This window comes from Typopeltis vanoorti, chromosome 16, assembly GCF_054136105.1.
Source record: "Typopeltis vanoorti isolate ZY-2024b chromosome 16, IOZ_Tvanoo_1.0, whole genome shotgun sequence".
In the NCBI taxonomy this organism is placed as follows: domain Eukaryota; kingdom Metazoa; phylum Arthropoda; class Arachnida; order Uropygi; family Thelyphonidae; genus Typopeltis; species Typopeltis vanoorti.
Genome location: NC_143564.1, coordinates 52,976,497 through 52,995,991, shown reverse-complemented (window position 1 = coordinate 52,995,991; position 19,495 = coordinate 52,976,497). Strand labels below are relative to the sequence as shown.

Sequence of the window (19,495 nt, the reverse complement as noted above, 5' to 3'; positions counted from 1 at the left end):
GAAACAAATCTTCAATAGTTCTTCATAGACAACCATTTTGTTCATAAATTTATATTTGTATTGACTTCGTTGAAATTTGGATCGCTAGAAGTAATTGAACTTTACAATAACCATCTCTTTTAAAATTTCTTCCTCTAAATACGACCAGAAATATTATTACAAATTCCTCTCGTATGAGATGTATGTCAGATATCAGCATGTTTATTATGCCCACGCATCGATATCCAGTCCTAGGTAATGGAGAGAGCATAAAGAATGAATCCTAGCTTGATCTGCTATTTTCGGAAGCATCTTCCAGAGCAGTTCAAAACACCATATTTCTGTACTCGTGTGTCAGCTCAGCATCTTCAGAATTTCTTAAAGAAATAACTTCGATCTCCGCAATCACAAGCTGATTGAGTTAACAGAGATCCACAGAATTTTCCTGATCTGGACAATAAGTGCGATGTACATCAAACTGTTAAGGGAGCTTTCAACTTTTAGAAGACACAGTATTAATAAAATTCATCTCAGAATGAATTAGGATAATCAGTACTTTTCTAAAACATGTTTGCTTATATGAAACCACTATACTTCGTTACCAAACTACTTGTTTATAAATTCCTTATTTATGAAACTTACTCCTGTGAGTTAGAAAGTTGATTACCATTTCTTGCACAAGAGGCTTTTATGAATGATAATCATTTAGAGTGACCCCTGGTGGTAGATAAATCTTTGTCCAATTAGCTAGTTTAATTTTGTCACCGATAAAAATAATTACATTCTTCTTTATGAAATGAATATTTTAAATCATAGCACAGGTGCACAATACATCTGAACTTTGTTGGACAGAGATACACAAAAACTCTCTCTCTCTCTGTCTCTCTTTCTGAAGTTTAAAACAATGTGCACCTATATAATTTGAATACAATTGAATATTTTTTGCAGATAACTCGTATCTTTTAGAAATGTTCAATTCATTACCCCTCTTTAGTAAATAGTTTCAGATATTTCAAAAAGTTGAACTCATGTACATCATCACATCGAAGAGTACGTTAATAAAATTACTGAGATAAATAATTTAAAAGACCAAAATTATCTCCGCTGTTTCATGAAATAGATCACGCTAAACCCAAAGCGGATAAACAAACTAGTAGCAGTATATGCATTTTTCAACCGAATTCATTTTTATTTCATTAGTGTTTTTATCAATTCATATTTTTATAATATTTAATAACCAAGCATTGTTCCCAGTTTTTAGACTTGTGTAGATTTACAATCAGAGCTACAATGGATCACAGTGGACTGAAAAAAATTTCCAGATGGGTTTGATATGTATGTAGGTTGGCCAAGTTAGAGTTCTTGTTTTTATACTCTCTCTCTCTCTCTCTCTCTCTCTCTCTCTCTCCACCTCATTTTCTTGTTTCTTTTGAATATTTCCAGATCTTATCTCTTCATGATTTAACTATTTTTTATACTTATCTTTTCCCTTTTCTATCAGTGAGGATGATGGAATATGAGAAATCTGCTTGATAATAATAAGAAAATTTTAAATTTACAATCCGAAATATGCGCAGCCTTTCTTATGAATAATATAATTTTGTTGCTCCGCTATCTGGAGGATTTTAGTGCGCCGCTGTAGATTATAATACAGACTAGTGAGTATGTAAAAGCAAATGCAATGGCCTTTCGAAGAGATTCAAAGGGAATTTGTTAAGTAACGTCAACTTTGAGTAGTTGAACCACAGAGGAGCCTTCTGAATACCAGTGTTGTATTTCAAATGCGCACTTACATGTTTTTAGCATTAGAGATTGCCCCAGAAGACAGCGGTTAGTTACGTTTTGGTCAGCAAATCATCCTTCGTACTACACAAATCCTGATATGTCATTACGGGTAACCATTTAAATTATTCTTCGCAAGAGAAAGTGAATTCTTCAGATAAATCCGTGAAAAAGGACGTCAAGTTGGTAATTTCCAATGTAGATATTCATACAATGCATTATTATTACGGATATCTCAAGCCGGATTAAAATATGCTGCTAAAATCAGTATAGATGTTTTTGATTTCATTTATGTCGCACCCCCGATGTACGAGAGAAATATTAGATAAAGTGTGGATTTAATGGGATTGGAAACACGCACGCACGCACGCACGCACGCACGCACGCACGCACACACACACACACACACACACACACACACACACACACACACACACACACACACACACACACACACACACACACACACACACACACACAGGACAGAAATATTAGATAAAGTGTGGATTTCATGGGATTGGAATTCCAATCCCATGAAATCCACACTTTATCTAATATTTCTCTCCTACATCAGTGCTCTCATCTGCGTCTTCCTGCTAGTGATCCATAAACAAAAACTACAATTTAGACTATTGCTAAACTGGAAAAATAGATATTAGCCTATTACTAAACAGAAAACTAGAAGTTAGCGTATTGCGAAACGAGAAACTGAAACGTATCCAATTTCAAAACAGACAATATTTTGAACACAAGTATTTAATAACTAGAAATGACTGGTTGATTAATCTTTCAACAAATGAAACCTGAGAACATGCAGTAATCATTTTCATTATCGAGTGGTGTGAGACCATAGCTTTGTTTGAAGGATGCTGGTAGTGATATAAAAGCACATCTCACTCCCAGAGCGGAGTTCTAGCGTTATCTAATCGCGTAGTGCTTCTGGAGTACTGACGCTGTATAAGCTTTTACCAGCTTTTCGTGGGCGGAACGGGTGTAAAAAAATAGTGTGATAATCTGAAGAAACGTTTTAGGTATTGACCAAAGAAAAGAATTAAGATTTACTTCAAGAAACCAAAAAATTTGGGATGCTATCTTTCTGGAGTACATCAAGTAATTCTACAGAGTGTTGTTAAGTTGGTGGAAGTTATAATCAGAAGCATTAAAACAGACAAATACATGAATTTGAGAACACTGAGTATGTCTTCTAAGTAGGGCAACACCAGATAAGCTCATGACTCAGATTATGAATTTCCTTGGTGTTTCACTACCTCACAAGCCATTTTACGATTCCTTCTTCAAACAAATGCTTCGTTGATTTGGATGTTCTTTCTATACGAATTCTGTAAAAGGTTCAAAGCAAAATATTAATTTTTCTCCCCCAAAACGAGAAACACGGAACATTTAAAACTGAATCTTTCTTCACTGACAGATTAATGAAGATAATATGATGATGAAAACTTTTATCTGTTTTTTAAGCAAACAGAAATTAAATGATTGCAGGAAACTTTTAAGATACAACAAAAATAACGATACAGTGACGTCACTGCCATCTAAATGACGTAATGGATGACACCATTCTTCCTACTGCTACCCGTCTTGCAACTCATATTAATACCACTACGCCTAATTTGATAATTATCGCATTAAAATCTTCTGGAGCCTTTAGAAAACCAATTGTAAAACAGAACTGTGTGTTAATTATAGTTTACTGAATTTTAAATTCATTCACGTAAATAGCCTCTGTGGTAGTGTAGCTAATTAGCGGGGATTTCCGGTAGTTGACGAAATGGGTAGTTCGAATAAGAAGTGCGCTTTTTTATGATTTACTCAGTAATGAATCTTATTATTCGATATTAAGCCATGACTCATTCGAATAAAATATTGCGAAGGGCGAAGTTTAATGGTAGCTAATGAGTTGAAAGAATTTCTACGGAGGATTGTTAAAGAAAATTTATCTGAGTGGCATTTGCTGCGTTTGTAATGGTGTTAATTAGACAAGAATCTTCACTCTTATTATTAGCATTTCTTTTTAATTCTGATACAATTATTAGGTGTTATAAAGTACATGCCTTACGAGCGATCATGTCTGCATGTTCGTCCGTTTGCACGTTTAAATTATTATTGAAATTTTGAATAGTTCGTAAGGCTTAACGCTACCCAAGTCAGTTAATTAATATTTAATTAATTATTTTGTATTTATTATATAATCAATGCATTATAATTAATTATATTGCATTGATTCATAGACCGAGATGAATTTCCTACTTTTTGATATTTCTCTATTTCTTATTTTAATTAATTAACTTTTTTTTTTCGTGTGTCTCAGTGCATATGTTTATATTCCTTTTAATATCGATTAAAAAAAAGACCAGTTTTACGCTAAAGCAACTAAACTAAAACTATGAAGGCAAATCATTGTATATATTAGCTGCATGAGTTCTGCTATAGGCTTTCGTTTATACAAGATGAAAAATCCTTAGATTTCAGAAAGAAAAAGCTTATAGCCACATTATGAGAAATTCTGTAATTCTTAATTGAAAGAAAAACTCCTATACTTTCACGGGAATTGAAGAGACATCTTACCATATATTGAGAAAAGTTATGCATCGATATACTAATAGTAACACCCAAGTTTTTCTAAGGCAGAGTTCATGAGCTGTGATTTTTCAGCGGGAAAGAATTAAGTTATTTAAAATAATTTTTTTATACCAATGCGAATTTAAAGTAAAATTTCATACTACTAAACCCTTTACCTAAATGACACAAATAAGTCATTGCATCATTGGGTATTTTCATATATAGAATGGTGAATACTTTTCTTAAAAAAGGAAATCCTAGCCCTTAAGGATTTCTCCTTCCTAGGATATGTGTCAGCATTCGCGTGCTCATGAAGGTTGGTTTGTCTGCTAGGGATTCATCGAGAGAGAGAGAGAGAGAGAGAGAGAGAGAGAGAGAGAGAGAGAGAGAGAGAGATTATACACAGTTTCAAGTAGACTATAGTTTGCAACAGTTATAAATTCTGTTCGGAATTTCAGTTCTGTAAAGTGATAAGTGTGTGCCTGAGAATTCCAATCTGGTGTTGCACGCTATACATATAATCACCAATTTCTCTCGTAGCGAACACTAAGGTGGTGTTAACGAGAGCCGCTCATCCTATTAGGGTTAATGTGCTTCCACTGGCTGCATCGTTGCGTTTGGATTATTACCATAGTTTCTCAGCAATCACAGTGCTCAGGTCACAAACACAGATCTGTTATCAAGTCGCCATTGATGATGAGCATAAAGCATGCTGCTGCTTATTCAAACGCATCTCTTTGTAGCCGAGATTCACAACTCGGACAAGACAGACACAGTATTTGGAGTAATATCTGCCAACAGCATTACACACCCAAATACGAAAGGCATTTCGCAGGTATGTTTATGGTTTAGTTGACCAGCGGCATTCCTGGGATCTGAGTTATTGCTGTTTCAAATGTCCAAAATTCCTCAGGTTTGTAGGAATATCCAGGAAAAGGATGATTTAGGATGAACGTAGTTTTTCTCATGATTGAAATCGTTTTGGAACGCTGCGACAGCTTCCTTCACTGTTTCTGCATACACTTTTACCTTCGTTTCTGCATACACTTTTACCTTTGTTTCTGCATACACTTTTACCTTTGTTTACACAATACCCCTCCTGTGTTTGTAATTCCTCACTGTCCTTCCTTATATTTATAGCTGTTTCTTCCCTTTCATCCCACGTGTCCTATCATCTGTTAGTTGCTCACTTCAACCCTTTATCCACCATTTCATATTCTGGGCAGTTTCCGCATTCTTGTTCTCTTCATTGTCTTGATTTATCTTTCTCCGGTTTTTTTCGTTTTTCTTAGCTGTGTGATATCTTAGATTACTGTATGTGATTATTTCTTGAATATTTTATGTTTAAGAAGTCCACACTTCTTTTTTTTTTACCCATGTATCGCTATGCTGTTGCTTTTTATATATGAAGTAATGGCAATTATCCAATTCACCATTACTTGATAATCTATTGTTATAATATATATTTAAATTTATTAATGACGTATGGAAATCTTGTATGCGCCGAGCGATTTTAAATAATAGCTTTGAAAGTGTTTTGATTCCATTTATTTTAGAATATCTTAAATGTAAAGGCTTAGTTTTAAACGGTAATTACTTTTGTTTTAATGCAGATAGTAGTCATTTAAATTACCTCAATTTTGCTGTTCTTAAATTAATGTTTAATGCTCAAGAATTAGACGCATAAAAACATTAAGATTCTTTTAGCTTGGGATTAAGTGAAGGGAGAAGAGTGCGAGTATTACTTTCAACGCAGTCAGTAATTGATTTAGAATTCACCAATCATCATCACTAGCTTCATGTTGAATCAAAATTCACTTCTGGTCTTTCTCTTTTTGGTTGCTGCAAAATAATAATAATTTAATCTCGGACTCCACCACTAATCTCTTTTCTAAAATTTCCTTTAGGCTAATAAAAGAATTTTCTTAAGACTCTTAAGCATATATTTAAAATGAAGCAAAATAAAATGATCAAGTATTTTCTTTATATTTAATAAACGAAGCAATGTAAGTATTATATAAGAAGATAATGAATATTCGAAATTATAAAGAAAGTATAAGAGATGAAGTACAGATTAAACAGAATTGCTGAACTCAACCTTGAATTTTCTTCAACTTATATTCAGAGTACAGAATAATCCATAAAGATTATAATTAATTTTACCAGCCTTCGTGGATGAATAGCTAAATGCTCTGCTTTTCCATAGAAGGTCCGGTGTTAGAATTCTGTTATGTAATGGATGTTTGTGAATGTTTTTAGATAGTGGATGATTTTCACTACTAAGTGTGAGAATACCGATATATCCAATTTATTGGAAACATCATGTATTCCCATGTCTTTCTTGGAGGAATTCTTGGATTAACATTGGCTCACCGAGCGTTAGTGCTATGGATTCCAAAAAATGTAAGCGGAAATTCCATAAATAAATAAACAGTTGACTCAAGTCGGTATAAAAGAGTATTACAGAAGTCCACTGATGTAATACACGTATTTTCTCTTACACGACAATTATCCGTTTTGTGGAATTCTAGCCGGTCTGATTGGCCGAATGATTAGCGTGTCCGCTCTCCAGCCAAGAGGCCACGGTTCGAATCCCCTCATGGGCATGGATGTTTGTGATTGTCCTACAAACTTTGTGTGGAAAGGGAATCTGCGACCATACCACTTATTCTAGCAGAAGACATCATTGCCAAAACCATGTGAGGTACGGCCGTGACTATACGGTGTCTACGGACCTGAAATGTGAAAAAAAAAAAAAAAACCACTTGGAATTCTACGGACCTATATGTCCACCAAGTCCTCCATTGAGTAAACGATCGCTACGGGACTTTTGCTGAGCTTCTTTTCACTGTACTTCAGATTAGGAGTTTTCTGTGTTACAGCTCTCTGAGCACTTGCGTATCCCTTGTTCTCTGTATCATTTTTATGATACAGAGAATAGATTTTTATATCGCCGACCATTTTTATATCGTCTCTATTCTACACATAGATCCCTAAAAGGCAAACAAGTAGAGTTAATGTTTTAACTTGCTTCGCGTATTAAATATTTCATTTCTGATTTAAAATCGGAAGAACATAGAAGGAAAATTAAGGAATTTTGGCCGTGGTGCATTTTAGCGATAGAAAATTTCCATAACGAATTACAGACATATTCATGAAATGATCATCAGATCCAGCAGTGGATCGACAATGGCTGATAATGATGATGATGATGATGTATATATGTATATATATATATACCGGAGCGAGAAAAAAGCTATGAATGAAAGGCAGCTAAAGTAGATGATATTCGAATGGAGTGTTGAAAAAAATCGAAGTAAGAGATATGGAGGTTTAGAGTGGCTGCACTGCATTATTCAGAAGGACTGGTCAGAAAGTCGAATTTCGGATTATTGGAATAGAACTCTCATAGTTCCCAGCTATAAAAAGAGACAATAAACTGAAACCAAGTAAGATTTAAATGAGAGTTCAATATAAGATTTAAACAATAATACTTGAAAAAAAGTTAAGAGGAATTGTGAATGAGAAATACGGAGAAGAATAATCTAGATTCAGACCAAATAGGGATTGTCAGCATCTGTTTATTTACTTTAACACCAATAGTTGAGAAATCAATCGAAAATAACAAGGAACTGTATTTTTTGTAGGTATTTTGTAGGCAAATGGACAAGGAGAAAAGTTTTCTTCAAAATAACACAATCACATGGCGGAAACAGACGTTATATCGAGCAACACTTAGTCTGTATTTGATTTGCAAATCAGCAGTCAGTATTGAAGGAGGTACAGGAAGATAGTTGGAGGTAAAATCAGGTGTGAGACAAGAGTGCACCTTATCTCCACTGTTATTCATTATCTATATGGATCACATTATGAAGGAAAGTGGCATTAAACCGGGTATCAAAATTGGAGATGTTAATCTCAGCTCTTTATTTTAGGCAAATGATTCCATACTCATAAATAGTTCCGGTAAAAGTCTAAAGTATTCGACAACTAAACTGAATAACTTCTGTAACAAATTTGGTATAAAATTCTAAAATTAAAAGACAAAGAATATGAAAATAGGCAAAAGGAAGAATACATCAGCTGCATCCTGAATAAGAAACCTACAGAATAAGTAAACTATTCCGGCTATTTGACACAATTTTTAGTGAGGATAGCAAATTAAATATGGAAATAAATAATAGAAAAAAGCAAAACTAGTATGGGTACGAGCTAGTTGAATGAATGGAAACGAATAGGTCAGAAAGTAGTCCACATTTTAGCTTATGGGTCTGAGAGTTGGTTAGGAAAAAACAGTTAACCAAAGACCAAAGACATTCGATTTTAGAGCTGTGAGAAAAATTTGTGGAGTAAGTAGTTGGCATCAGTGTTGGAATCATAATAAAAATAAGGGTTTGAAAGGAACGTGATATTGCTTGCATTTAGGAATTTCCCGCGTGTACATCGCAAATGCGGACTAGTTTCGGTGTACATCGTAAATGCGGACTAGTTTCGGTGTACATTGTAAATGCGGACTAGTTTCGGTGTACATCGTAAATACGGACTAGTTTCGGTGTACATCGCAAATGCGGACTAGTTTCGGTGTACATCGTAAATGCGGACTAGTTTCGGTGTACATCGCTGAGTATTTTGCGAACTCAGTTACAAACCTTGCTATAAATTTGATCCAATTTTGGCCAACTTTACCAATATTAACTCGCTATTAGAATTGAATAGTTTGATCCATTCATTCCAGTAATAGCAATCGACTGCTCTAGTTGCCAATCAGTTATGTTTACGTAGAGTAGCATTTTCCAAAGAAACTGTTTTACAGAGTTATGATTAGTGAATTCTAATCAGAGGGAGTTTTTTTTTTTTTTGCTCCTGATTTTAAGTGTTTCTGATATTACTCTTCAATAACAACCAGAGCCTTTAGTCCTACTTAAATCCAGTCTGAATATGGTTTTGGGCAACACTGTTTGGTGTACGCAGCAGACCATCTATGGATGCCGAGGCTGTGGAATTCATTCTCCATTTATTTATTATAATTAATTTTTATGTTGAGCTCATACACGAGAGGTTCGTTGATAAGCCTATAGTACGTACGTACCATTAGTCCATGCGTTAGCACAAACCTGTGGATATTTTCTGTACATCGCTGAGTGTTTTACGAACTCAGTTACAAACCTTCCTATAAATTTCACGGTCAGTCACGGTTAATCTAAGATGCTTTGATTGTTCAGTAATCAAACAAACTAATTAATGACTAATATGACACTTTCTAATAACACTCTCACATTTTGTCAATTCAAACCTAAGATCCACTTTCGGTATACAGAACTATACTTGTGGTTGGCCGAGACTTTGGAAAGACTTTAGCTAGTGAGCGATTTTATTTTCATTCAGTGTCTAACCACTACCTTGATTATTACAGGTTGAAGTAGCCTATAAGTAGAGTGTAGTCCATCATATTTGGTCCCTTGAACAAAGTTTCTACTCAAGGAACCAACATCATCCAAAATTTGCAGGTTTAAATCCAGTTTAATAAAAGAATTAGGACACACTGAAAATAGGAAAATCGCCTAAAACCAAAGTTTTCCATTTTCCTGTTGTCCTCCTCCAACATCTCTGCGGGTCGTATCGCTTGCAATGATTTCGCCCAAATTTTGAAAGGGGTTGATTCTTAAGTTAATTAAGTTTCCTGAGAAATTTAGCTCAATTAGACTATAATGAAGAGGGGGGGAGTTGTACGTGCCGAAATTTGGAATGTGACTATTTCTGACGTGGCTTAACGACTTTCATAATTTCAGTCACAGTCGAACTAAAACGAGGAGAAGGGATGGAGGGGATTCACTTTCTTCGACGACATCTATCTAAGTTGCATCTTATTTCAACCCAAACAAACTTATTTCAACCCAAATAGGAATCCAGTCTCTCATAAACATCCAGGAGAATTTCATTACAATCGGAACAAAATGGAGGTGTAAAAGTACAATTTCCCTGACATTTGTACGGATCTCGGCGCTCGACCAATTATGATCAGTTATTCCTTAATTACGTTCTCACTTTATTACCTCATTGAAGGTAAGAAGCACCTATATCATTTAAAAATTAGTAATATCTAATAAAGGCAAATATCGCTCACGTAAAAAAAAAAAATGAATCACGTACTGAAAGGGAAATCGATCTTAATTTAAAGTGATCACTTCGCTGATCTGATTAATTATTGCACGAGGAGAGAAATTCTCCAGAAACTATGCTAGAATGAAGAGGATAAAAAATGCAACTAATTCGATTCAATATATGAAAATATATTTTTTATTCTTACCTCATAAATTTAACTCGCATAATTAAGCTAAAACTACAAACTAAATACAGCTAACTCCTAGTTTCATCTCCCTCCCCCTCCCCCACATACACACACATTCGTTTACCCCGCTGTTTCTCACTTGCTTACCCTGTTTAGCTCAGTTATTCCGTCACACTCATTTCACAAACGAAGAGCGAGAAAAACAAACCATGGACGCCCGGAGTGATCAAACTACAAACCAACCACACTCTCCGTATTCAAGCTGAACACTCGCTACAGTGGTGGTGCCTTCGTGTCGCTTGAGCTCTCACATTAGCAAAACCAAATACACGAATCTGTACAGTATAGTTCAAACTAAATAAGCGTTTTAAACCTACTCAATTGTCTTCAAAATAAATAAAATAAATAAGAGTTGACTTTTATTCGACATTTCCAGAGAAGAAAGAAAAAGACAGAGGGTTAAGATAATGCAACTTCCGGTTTAGGTAAATAGAAACAAGGTTAGATGGCTGAAATTTAATTCATGGGCCGGAAGCACCGAATAAGATTAGTGACTGGGAGGAGGAAGTATTGCATTGGACTGTCAACAAGAGAAACAGAATAAATTCCTACTTAGATGTCCTTCACGGTGATGCCAGATAGGACAGGATCGTCTTGCTGTGGTTTCTTAAAAAAAAAGCATAATTACACATTTCCGATATAATTCATGACTGCTGCTTTGACATTGTACATTCACTGACTAACATATGCAGTAGTTCCTTTAAAATTCTGTCGTTTATGTATCTGACCTTTTTTTTTTGTGTGTGGTAAGGCAGGCAGTCTTCCTGCATATCTGAGTATTTGAATTGCATGCATGTATATTTTCAGATATTTCACTGCATTAAACTGTCTTTCTAAACATGTGAATTTCATGCAGTTGTGTGTTTCTGTTCATTTTTTATTATAAAAATATATTTTGTTTATTTATTAAATATATTTCAATTTCTTTTCTATATTGTTGTACGCTGTTTGAGAATAAGAACATCAGCTTGCTAATATTTAGCTGCAACCAATTGTTCCCTCTGAGATGCGCGGCTGCGCAAGTGAACTGAGATGCTCCTGTGCACACTGAATTTTTGCCGCGTACCTGAATTTTCTTTTAAAAACATTGCTGGTTCTAAGTCACTATTTATACGGTTGTTTTTGCATTCCCCTTTGCTGATGCTGTATGCATTGTAATTGTTTGATCAACTGACGTTTGATTGGTATAGTTAGGTCATGTGATCTTGGCTTGGCGGCGGGCCTGGTTAGGAATGAAATAGACAGCCTTCATGTTTTAAAACGCATAGAAACGCGATGATTGGCCGTAGTGATTAATTTACTAGAGTCATCTAGCGGCAGAAATCTGAAGTTATGTAAAATACACTCAAATCTCCATGCGAAGATGACGTCATTATTCTGTGTAATATTTTCTCTCCTTAGATGTGTCGGCATTGTAATAATGATAAAAGCGACCATTCTCTTTCATTAGACATTCTTCACGAGTTAAGCGACAGTAGCAGCTGATAACGCTTGAGTAAATTTATAGACACATATGAATAAAATAATCCTTTTAACGCCGGTTTTATTCCAAAAGTGAAGAGTAAGGAGGTATCCTTAATCCTAACTTTTTAGAAATAGATAGGCAGCCTGTCTTTTTAGCTAACATCGACGGTTGAGTGCATTTCTGCAAGCGTACTGGACGAGAGGTGACAAGAACACAGCAGGCAACTCTGTCCATTAGTGTCACTAATTCTAAAACTGATATTATATGTATGTATGAATAATCCACCGGTAATTACATAGCATTTCTGTTAATTATTATTATTATCGGCGAGTTTTGTTTCATTCATCTTTTTATATGATTGAACTGGATAGTATTTTGCTTACTTTTGCTTCCTAGTTAATATAGCGGCTGCGCATCATTATGTTAGTAATAGTTTTCTGTTTGTTTCTAATTACCTTTCACCTTAAATAGTTTTCCAAATCAGCTCCTCTTTCTACCTTTGTTAAATGAATATGGCCTAGCTGGCCGAGTGGATAGCATACCCACTCTTCAACCAACAAGTCGTGGGTATGGATGTTTGTAGAAGCCTAGAAAGAGCTTGTATAACTCCTTGAGTTTATAAGGTTTGTCCTTATATATTTTTTCCTAAAAAATAAAATAAATAAATTCAATGGAGCACTCTCTACTAATGGATTTTATGATTTGTTTTGCTGGGAAATGAGAACAAAAAAGTAGGCTACGTTCAGATATAGTAAAATACAGGTTTTTATTCTCGAGTTAAATGAGATTGTCATACATAATTTGATGGTTAGGTTGAAGTACAGTTTGTATAGTAGACAAAAACAAATATTCCTTTTTATAGATTCCTAAAGATCTGCGAACTTGGCAAGTCAAAAGTAAAATTGTTTTCTTTAAACTCAGGATTTAATTAACTCTTCCTTATTAAGAGAGACAACCAGAAATTTCAGTTAAATAACAACTGAAATATCATTCCAGAGTTTCTCCCTATCTGAGGCTATACCTACGATGCTGTCTCATCATTCACGAGTTAGGAACACGGAATGGAGGCAAATGTTTGTCATATTCTCTTCGTTCTTCGTCTAGCACGCTTACAGAAATGCCCTCACCTACTGCGATGATGAAAGGAGAAGGCCGACTACTCAATGATTTCCAAAAGTTAGGTTAAAGAATTTAGTCCAATCCATTTAAAGAATTTTAAAAAATGGTAAATGATTATTTTTATTTAATGAAAGATAGCGCGCATTTTATTTTCTATATAAGACATTAAAATCTCTTCAGATTTATTAAATTTCTTTACATTGCAGCAAACATCGCCTAGAGAAGCATGGGAATGTAATGAATGAGGAGACAAGTTCATTTAATAAAGGGGAGGGGGGATACAGACATTCCGTTAACCTCTCCACAATCATTATTATAAACCAAATATATAATGATGAAAATTTAATTTCCTTTATTTTAATTAGTAATTAAGTAGCTGCAGCTGTCCACGTCTTATAAATCTTATATTGTCCTAACGCAACTCAGTGTATGAGACTAGTATATTTAACCGCTTGTGTTCTTTGTTCAGTTTCTGCATGTTCGGGCATCAAAACTCCGAGTTTTGGGAGAAAAAGATGCTGGCACCTCCTTACTTTTTAGGCAGTCCAGAATACGGTGTTTATTGATTGAAAGATCCTGTGTTATTATGCCTGTTAATTTTCCTAATTATTTCACTGTTGGTCGAATATTTCTGAAAAATAATCTAGAAACAACTGTCGTATAAGATACAACAGAAACATGGAGAAGGATTTTTTTTTTTTAGTTAAGACACCTCAACTGGCCACCAAGTGATCAGTTGAGGTGTCTTAGCTGTGGGTGCTTTCGTATTACAATTGAAAGCAGGTTTGCAACATATCCCATTTGAGTAAAAAAGACTTGGATTCGATTCACATCTGGGATGCAAGGAATCTTTATAATGGATTTTTTAAGTGAAGATAAGTTAGTCCGATGATCTTAAATGGTGAGAACAGCTTCTCTACGAAATTTAGAGTTTTTCATCCATATCAATAGGAAAACTAGTAAGAGAACATGCGTAATTTGAAAATATTATACTGACCTCATTTGTCTTAGTTGCAGTGGTCGTGATTAAAACTAAATCAAATCAAAAAACATCCCACTTACTAAGCCGACCATGAGCAATGATAGGAATAAATTAATTCTAAGATTAATCTCTCTAATGCTTCGATAGTTTTGATGTTGTAATGAGATGCTGCACGTATTCATGTTGTAATAGTTGTTTGTCACTTAGTTACCAATCCAACAGAATCATTCCTTGAATGAAGCACTGTGACTACTTTCGATGCTTGAGGAATACTATACTGACATTCGGCGGACATTTATCTCCGATATTGACTGAAAGTACGTTTGCGTTTTCAAACGCTGACATTTTGAATGTATCTGTGACCTCAATTTCTGGTTCTGTCTATTAATACGATAATTCCAGTACTCTCGTTTAAGTGTTTAGATGAGCAAATACAAAAATTACATTTTTGTTCTGGCCGTCCATACTATAGTATTCTTCGTTACAATGTTGAAAACTCCAATAATATTGATGCAACTGAAAAGAATGACCGAAATGGAACATAGAAAGGAGGCTGAAGGGTAATGAGATGCGGCACGTATTTCATGTTGTAATTGCTGTTTGTCACTTAGTTATCAATCCGACAGAATCATTCCTTGACTGAAGCGTTGAAGTGATCGCTTCCGATCACTTATTGCAATTTCGTGCACATGTGCCAATTCAAACTTTTCATTCCTTATACAGTTTTCTGTGGAGCATGCTGATATTTGTTTCTCAAGGATTTTCCATAAACACACAGAAAATTTTGAGTAATCGCTATGACAAAGAGCAGAAGCCCCCAGTGAGCTTGAGACTTCTAAATGTTACATGAGCATTCTCCATGAGTTAATAAGAGGAGAAAGGAACCAAAGAGAATCGCAGCTTCGTTCAAGAGCAGACAGGGATAAGTCTCGCATGATTGAGCTCTCAGCATATATTCTCAGATAACCACAGTTGGTTGAAGCTTTTACTCATTGCGTAGCTTGGTTAATGGAAAAGAAAATGGTCATAAAAATCCTAAAATATTTCGGTTATATGATTAGTTTTGGACTCAGTTAGCTATTTGTAGTGCATACTGTAAGAGCTCGCTGATAAAGCTGGGGGGGGGGGTGAGGTTTAGCCTGAGGTGAATCCAAAGTAAGTATTTCTAATCAACCTATTATTTCATCGTTATTTCGATGGCCTAATAGTGTTGAAAAGTACAGAACAATGCAAAAAAGTAAACAAGTTAGGGCCTTTACATTTTTGTACTGTTCTGTTCTATTTTGCATTGTTCTGTTTTGAATTGGCTTTCTGCTTTAACCATAAAAACATAGTTACTTATAAGAATATCCCATTTTTAAATATTAGAACTCTTCACTTAACTCAAATACCTTTTCGGATGAAATCGAGTCAGTTACACCTACATACACATGACAAGAAATGAGAAGGTCCCTTCCTGAAACTTATTTCATCCCACAAACAGACAGACGGCCTTAGGAATACAATAAAGCCATCCGATGATGGTTCAGTCTAAAGTAGCCTGAGTGCGGTAGCCTAATCGTGTATAGACTGAGAAACTAGGGTGTGGTCCATACTGGGGAAGGGATGGATATTCAGAATTCAGAGGAGCTGATTAGGCAGAAACCTAAATTTACGGGATATCCGAATTACTAAATCTGATCTAAGAGTAACAGATATTTATATACTGATATGCTCAGGATACAAATTACTGTCGTGATACATCGAACAGCACTTTGAACATTAAAAGTGTTAGCATGAAATAATGGAAACCATTTTAGTGCGTATTAAAGATGATATTTACTACAAGACCGAATGCACAATTTTTGATATTCATAAACAGTTGCTTATGAATAATTTAATTTCTTACTAACATGGAAATACATAGTTTAAAGAAGTGTTATTTGAAATAGCTCAAAAATAATCAAGAATTTCTGTTCATGTATATTTATTTGCAGATTTTTTTTTCAACTTCCGAAGATCTAAATTCGATGGCCGCCCGTTTCTTGTAATTTATCTCGCATGTTATAATAAGAAGCAACAAAAATGCATCATAACAACGTTGTTTAATATATGTTGTCATCGTAAACAATAGAAAGTGTTGCTATAGGAACGCAAACAGTATATCACATAACATCGCATTACTGCCAAACACGTGCTCATTCAAAAGTAGAATTCCAGTTGTTGAAAGTACGCTATATTAAAGCTGGTATAAATTCAATTAAGTGTGCGTGACGTGCTTCAAACGTTGCCCAAGGAAATCAATTTGTTTCCAATGGCGTTCGATTACTTTTGAAAAAAATGTTTATTTTTACGCCACACTTAAAGCAAGCAAGAAATAAAAAGTTAAACTTACGAATTCCTGACCACGCTAGTATATGGACGGTGTATGTCTCTCTGTGTGTGTGTGTGTGTGTGTGTGTGTGTGTGTGTGTGTGTGTGTGTGTGTGTGTGTGTGTGTGTGCGAGACTGCGAAAGGCTGTTAGTCTACAACTCATTGGTATTAATAGTGCGAGTGGGCTTAGGGTTAGTTAATATGGAAACTCTGCTCTAGAGACTAACATGGAACTTTTTTTAAGCCACTTCAAACCTCCAATAAGAGGGACGGTGGCTTCACACCGGGAGATGAAATTCGTCTCCTACTTGAAGACATTCACATATATCCATGCCCGTAGACCAACCAGACAGCAAAGAATAAGATTTCACTATCCTTTTCATCTATAAGTAACTAAACAGAAACCTCGAGAGGGAAAAAATCATCAGTTCAATTGATTGATTGGTGCATTCTCACTGATCTCCTCTTGCAACTAGTTTCTCTCTCTCTCTCTCTCTCTCTCTCTACCATTAGTTTATATTTATCCACTTCTTTTAGTTGACAATATCTTACCGTTCTATATAAACACTCTTTCCATCATTTTTCTCTGTATTCTTTGATCTTTTCATTTAAGCTATAAGCACCGAGCTTTCTTCCAATCATTTTTTTTTTTTTAAATTTTGAGCATTCTTTAATTGCTCTTAAAATTTTCATTTCTGCTGTCGTCTGTGTTTTGGATCTTTCCTTTAACAGCTCATATTTCTGAATCACATAATACAGTGGGAGTGGCCATTGCTTCATAAAATTTAAGTTTGGTTTCTCGTCTTTTTTTATTCACATAGATTTTTTACATATTTTTTTCATTCATGTCTTTCTTTCTTAGATATGTTATTATGCAACCTAAATAATTAAACTCTGTGATATTTCTTTTACCTTCTATGACAATTTCTATGAGAATATTATATATGAGCAGTTACTTGTTCTCTGGCTAGTTTATCTGTTTTGCGGAGAAGAGAAAATTCGTACTTTTTTGCGTAAAATCCTCCCTTTTCTTTGGATTCGATTCCGAAATAAGATTTCCAGGTCTTTTCAATCATTTATTCAACTATGGAAGCGCTGAGTATCGTCAAGGAAAGAATATTTATTGAATCTTGAACATATTTATAATATATGTCCAACTTATTAGCTTAAGTATTTGTGAACATGCCTTATTCTCTTTTCGATTTCATCAAGATATCGTAATTGATATCTTTAAGATATCAATTTTATTCAGACTATTTAGTATCGATTTTACTAATTATTGGTTTAAATATAATTTCATAATATAAAGATCTTATTATTTGAAAGAAGAATGCGTAAAGAAATTTGCTTTACGCGAATCATTGAATAGAACGTAGGCCACGAAATCTTATTAGCGTTCTTAATTTGGCACCACTTCCCATTTAACGAACAGACACTTATTGGTATTAGAGACAGGTTATTTTTCTTACTTTCTTTCCTCATTTCGTACACGTCGCCTTGAAAGCTCTGACCATATTGTTTTCCCTTTTTGTTATGTGACTCCACCCACGGATGATGGAAACCTACGGTACATTAGCATCGCAGGTGGACTAAGAGAGTTTTTTCTATTTTTTTATTTTTTTTATTAACTTTATATATATATATATATATATATATAGTCAAGAAAAAAGTTTTCCATGTTTGATAGAAATCAAACATGGATCTTTTCTAAGCTACTTCCAACCTCCAATTAGCGCAATCGTTTATTAAATCTAACTCTGAACTCATCACTCAACGAAAAAAAAAAAAAATCGAAAACATCCATGCTGGGGAACACCTGCACACACACAGACACACAGATACGGGTGGTTGAAAAAGCGATGTCATTCTGTAAACCCTTCTTAAAATGCATGTATGTAATAATGCATTTTAGTATGAGTTTTTGGTACAATACTTCAAATATATGAGCAACACTTCAATGCTGGACGAATTTTTTTATTATTTTTTATTTACATAGGGTGGCAACGTAAAGATATGAAGTAGTGTCCTAAGTGGAAAAGGATGCCAAGTTTTTTGTAGATTAAAGATGTTACCGATAGGATGTGTCTATGCTCAGCAGAATACAGACGTCAGTCCCAAAAAGAGAATATCGAAGTTTGCTTTGTTAAATGTTCGCAGATATTCAAATAAGTTCCTCGTCTTAATTCACCATTAAAAATGTTGGACATCTCTGCGATTGAAATTCCTAGAAGATCGTTTCTATTACAAACAGCATTTGAAAACAGATTCAGTGCATCCATTGGTATGTTGTTTAGAATAATAATACAATTCATGAAATTCGCTGATCATTTTAAGTGAATATTTTCTCCTGGTAAAAGAAAAAAATTGAAATTGTATCGAAGCTGTTTTCTTTCTTTCACTCCGTTTCTAAAGTGTACACATTTTGTTTTTATGATGGATATACTGTCAAGGAGTTTCTTCACACCTGGTCTTGCTGATAAGGATTGGTGAAGGTAGTAAATGATACCCTAAGACAAATATGGCTTCGGTAGCTTAACTTGGGTAACAATGAGATAGGACCAGCCGTTAATATTACAATGCAGTCGCCTCGCCCTTGTTGTAAAATCTAAGTCAAGATAGAAAAAAATTAATGGTTTGGTTGCTACGATACTTTATATCTTGAAAGTACTTGACGTAGAGAACGCACCAGGAATTTCATAGTGACACCTATGAAATGTTTTCGTTCATGTCACTCGTCAGGATTTATCGCTCCCAGTGAGCTTAGGTATGCTGTAAATTTAGAGCCCAGTAAGCTAATCAAAAGAAATCTCGGCCAATGAAAGTCGAAAGACAGTGTTCTGCTTTTTGATGACGTCACCGTATCCAAACAGACTGATCACTCGTGGTGGT

General features: G+C 34.8%; 1 protein-coding gene across 2 annotated transcripts in view; it reads left to right on the top strand.

Annotated features, from left to right (window-relative positions):
• The window catches only part of LOC150098018 (uncharacterized), a 64,531-nt gene that overhangs the window by 2,179 nt on the left and 42,857 nt on the right, over positions 1-19,495 (top strand). Inside the window, exon 1 of one of the 2 annotated variants that reach the window (XM_090406257.1) lies at positions 18,708-18,887. The exons of the other annotated variant lie outside the window; for it this stretch is intronic. Coding sequence (XP_090262383.1) covers positions 18,803-18,887 — 85 coding nt within the window. The 5' untranslated portion in view covers positions 18,708-18,802. Of the gene's footprint in view, positions 1-18,707; positions 18,888-19,495 lie in introns of those variants that run through there. 2 annotated transcript variants of the gene reach the window in all.